Here is a 4,451-nt window from a genome sequence, read left to right as displayed (position 1 = left end):
TCTTCCTTTAGTTATTCCCCCACCCCTCTTCGCAAACGCGGGCCCTTTCTTAGCTCAAACAGAGTCCCCCTCTCTCGATCATTGTTATGATCCTGTCATTGTTTTCTTTCGCCCTCTCGAGTCTTCACCCCTCGGTGCCAGTTTGCTTACGTTCTTGACAAGAATGCCCCTGCCAATAATCAGTGCAACCTGGACCCTGCAGTGCACTCCAGCTCCAGCCCTTTGGGAACACCCACTGCCGCTGCCACCTCCGCCTCTGCTAGTGGCACCACTGTGCCCACTAGCTGCTGACCCCGCCGCTGCTACGGCAAGCAGCACCACTTCTTTCAGTGACGCTCCGCAAACACCAGCACCTGGAACCGCCGGTCATAATGCACCTGCTCCCGCTGCTGATGCGTCCACGACAACCACAACTGCCGCGGACCCATTCTTCGCCTTCCTCTCCCCTCGATGCACCCTGTTTGCTGCCAATCCGACTGCCTCAACGTTTCCAGCAGGTCTTTCGGCGCATCACTTTCCATCAGACCTGAAATCTCCCAGAGTACCCAGCTGGTCGAGTCAAGGGAGGGGGCGGTTGAGCATCACGACGATGCGTTCATGCACAGTGTCCGGTCGGCAGAGTCGAGGGGTTGTGCAGTCAAACGTCAGTGCAGAACAACGTGGGCAGTCAAGCATGGCAGCCCCACCAACCACTAGCTTCAGCAGCACAGGTTTCTGTGTGGTGACTTAGCAGACTGCTGGCATGTGCACGACCACTCGCGTCCTCAGTGGCACCCATGATACCGCTTTTGTTCACATCCCCCACCCTCTCGGGTCCAGGGAGTGCAAGAGGAGGTGAGCGGCAGCTTCTTGTCATTGCTGTCCCATTTTCTTTGTGCTCACGCTCCGCAGAATGCCAGTTTCTCTGGAGGGACGACAGTCAAAGTTCTCGCTTCCGCGGATTACTAGTCAATACGCTTCGTATGTGCCATGGCGCGATCATTGTGGCAGGACCCGTACAAGATTTCCAACGGTACAGCGACGATGCGCTGGCTCTCCCTGCCATGGCGCGGTTATTGTGGCAGGAGCCCTACAAAAATTTCCGGCAGCACGGCGACAATGCGCTCGACACTCTACATAGCTTACACCTGGAACTGGTCGCTCATCACTTTACCGCCAGCTTTAGCAGTGACGGGACTATAGGTGTGACGAAGTCGATGCATCTGGGCCCTGGGGCGGGGTGGCACGGTATGCGGGGTGGTATCTGGGGTGGGGTGGCACGGTGAGCCCAGTGGCAGGATTGGGTTTTCCGATACCGTCACCGACGAGCCAGCATACACCTGATATGTAGTGAAGTCCAGTGCGCTGTACGCTCAATTCTATAGTGTACAGCTCCACTGTCAGGTCGTAAAAATGAATATCATTGTTTTCTTTTCAAGTCTGACATATATTTACAGAATACGCTATAACTGGTGAAATCACTGGCATATTTACGTGCTGACAGTCTGATTGTCACGGAGTACTGTTGAGCACTCGGAAGTGCTTGGGCAGTAAGTAGCGCCGGGCACTCAGTAGCGCTCAGACACTGAGATCTGTCCCCCGATGGCATTCTTGATTAGGATTTAGCAGGGAGTGCCTTGAGTGATTACGACCTCGAAGGCCAATTCTTCCTTGCCAAATAATTGGCCTTCGAGGTTTCACGTGACGTCAAAGTGTCATGCCTAGGGTGTGCGATCCCGTGACCACCACCCTCACAGCTCTTCGAGCTCATTCGCTGCGATATTGGGGCGGAACCCATCCGCATTACCACCACGGCCTCGGATGCGACTATTGTAAAGAATTTCTACTTCGGAACTGGACCAGTTTCCAACTTTAGCGATGCCACGAGTTACGTTTCTGTCAACCTCTCTACCAGTGCCCATGACCAAGGGTGGGCGGATAATCCCGGAGCTGGACTCTATAGCTGGTTTGAAATTGCCATCCTAACCAAGAACTTGACCTTGGGCGAAAAAGTCACTGACCAGATCAAGGTCGTGGATGGAAAGACTCAGACCTGGGTTTCCCACAGCATTCCCCTCACCAGTAACTACACAGACCAGAAGGGCCCCACTTTTTCCAAAGACCACGACTTATTCAAGAACCTCAAAGCTGGGAATGTCATTGCTGTGCTTGCTTGTGCTCGATTTGCCGCTTGGAAGGCCGACGCTCGTAGCGGTAACTTGAACTTCAGCAAGCTCGTCGCCACTAACGTCAAGATCGAGTAATTGTGTCTTCGAAAATTTCTGTGATCGTCTATTTGAAGTTTATGTGAGTCGCGTTACTACACTCCCGATATGATTTTAGGTACTAACATCGAATTAACCGCAGCCAGTACTCGTATATATCCTGTAGACTACGAAATAAAAGGGGATAAGGACAAAACACCCTGAAAGATGTATAGAAACAATCGAGGTAGGAATGTACCTGATATCGGTAGATCGGGCGCATTGCGGATGCTCGCACAGCTCCCGAATATTCCAACACAAACACAGTACTTAGGGGCTCTTCGCTTCACCTGTGCCTTCCCAGTCGCTCCGCTTCCCCGAGCCACACTAAAAATTAGCTGGTAATTAGGGGTACAAGATGCGCGACATTAGCTCCCCAGAACTTAGAAGTTGATGGTTCAGACTCCTACTTCCCCAACTTGGTCTCGTGTCGATATAGCTGGACCAGATAGGATTCGTTGACACTAACTTTGGACAGTTGTACTTCCAAAAGCTCTAGTATAAGCATCTCTCGAGACTTGAATGCGCATAGACCAAATCGACTCTGGCGAAGACTCAAGAGACCCGACCAACTTGCCCAACGTGGAACGTGCCGGTCAAGAGCCCGCGAGTGCCGCCTAGTTGGCTAGCCTTTTTCATAGCCATTTGATAGCCATGCGCCATTTCATCGTAGCTTTAGTTCTTCCTCGTTCAATGCTTTGAAAGTAGTACTACAAGGTATGTCTTGCTAGTGAGGGTAAGACAAGATGCAGATTAGCTACTCAATTATTCCGCTCTGATATATATATAAACAGTTGTATATGTTGCAGCTGACTAGGAGTCTCAAGGACGTCAACGATAAACTATATTTTTTGAGAGACTGCTAACGTGTCTCGTGAATGGAGGTCTTTACCCTCCCCCACATAATCCATATGGACTCCAGTGGACTCCAGTGGACTCCAGTGGATTCCAGTGGATTCCAGTGGCCCTCTTACCAGGCCAGATTGGCTGGCAGAATGCCCAGTCCACTGGAGTCCAGTCCAGTCCAGTCCAGTCCAGTCCACTGGACTCCCACTGGACTGCCAGCCACTTTCCTGAGTCCAGTCCCAGTCCAGTGGACTATGAGTCCAGTCAGAGTCCAGTGGAGTCCAGTGGATTCCAGTGGATTCCAGTCATTCCAGCATATTATTATTATTATATATGAATACTACTAAAAAAGCGAAAATAGACTAATTGATCAATGAATGGAAATGTTATAATTTACATATAGTGTGGGTCAGTGATAGCTGCAATAAGGATTTATGATTTTGTTCAGTCTGCGGGGTGAGGTCACGTGACTTACTTGAGGGCGTGCCATATCGTCACGTCGCCTGTTTGTGGGATGGTCACACTGCCGTGACCATCCCTTTCCCTTCCACCACCACCATTCACATCTCAACACCGCCGACGACGCCCACGACGCCCACGCCCACGCCCATGCTAACGACGCACACGACGCCCACGCTAACGACAACGACACCCCCAGCGCGGAACGATGGACCAAGGACGAGGGACAACGCCCATGACGTGGCAACGTCATGGGCAAGGGGTACGTATGCCCCACCACCGCATTCCTTCGTTCTCACCACGACAGGCACGACGCCAGCAACCACCCATGCACGGCACATGAGGACGACGACACCAACACATGAGGACGGCGACAACGACGACACATGAGCACGACGACGACACGCGAGCACGACGAAATGCGACGACGACGAAATGCGACGACGACGAAACGCGACGACGACGACGAAACGCGAGCACGACGACACGCAAGCACGATGACGACAACACGCGAAGCCGACCACACGACATACACGAACGAGCGCCCACGGAAAACGGCCACCGGCCACCACCGCCTGCTGCCACGTCACACGAAAACCAGGCACCGCCCATGACGACGACGACGACGACTACACGCCGGGACGACGACACACGACAACGACAACGACACGCGACGACGACGACGAACGAGCGCCGACGAAAACGCCGCCCCCACCACACCCGAAAAACGATACGCCCACGAAAAACGACGAGCGCCCGCCAGCGCTGAACGGCGACGAGGGCCCAGCAGCATCACCCTTCCCCTGCACTCTCTCCCCCCATCACTACCTCCTCTCTTCACCACTCCCACTCCCCTCCACTCCCTCCCCCCTTCACACTCTCCCCCCTTCAGTCTCTCCCCCC

The 4,451-nt window shown here is 53.3% G+C and overlaps 2 protein-coding genes across 2 annotated transcripts; one reads left to right on the top strand and one right to left on the bottom strand.

Moving 5' to 3' along the window:
* Positions 1 to 1,730: 1,730 nt before the first annotated feature.
* LACBIDRAFT_302470 (uncharacterized protein) lies at positions 1,731 to 1,901 on the bottom strand (the record flags this gene model as incomplete). Its single annotated transcript, XM_001883408.1, has 1 exon — positions 1,731 to 1,901. The coding sequence occupies one exon, from the start codon at positions 1,899 to 1,901 to the stop codon at positions 1,731 to 1,733; it is 171 nt and encodes a 56-aa protein (XP_001883443.1).
* A 115-nt stretch (positions 1,902 to 2,016) lies between these two features.
* LACBIDRAFT_302469 (uncharacterized protein) lies at positions 2,017 to 2,255 on the top strand (the record flags this gene model as incomplete). Its single annotated transcript, XM_001883516.1, has 1 exon — positions 2,017 to 2,255. The coding sequence occupies one exon, from the start codon at positions 2,017 to 2,019 to the stop codon at positions 2,200 to 2,202; it is 186 nt and encodes a 61-aa protein (XP_001883551.1). The 3' UTR covers positions 2,203 to 2,255.
* Positions 2,256 to 4,451: the final 2,196 nt, after the last annotated feature.

Source organism: Laccaria bicolor, genomic scaffold (assembly GCF_000143565.1).
Source record: "Laccaria bicolor S238N-H82 LACBIscaffold_21 genomic scaffold, whole genome shotgun sequence".
Lineage (NCBI taxonomy): Eukaryota > Fungi > Basidiomycota > Agaricomycetes > Agaricales > Hydnangiaceae > Laccaria > Laccaria bicolor.
This window is presented reverse-complemented; position numbering and strand designations above follow the sequence as displayed.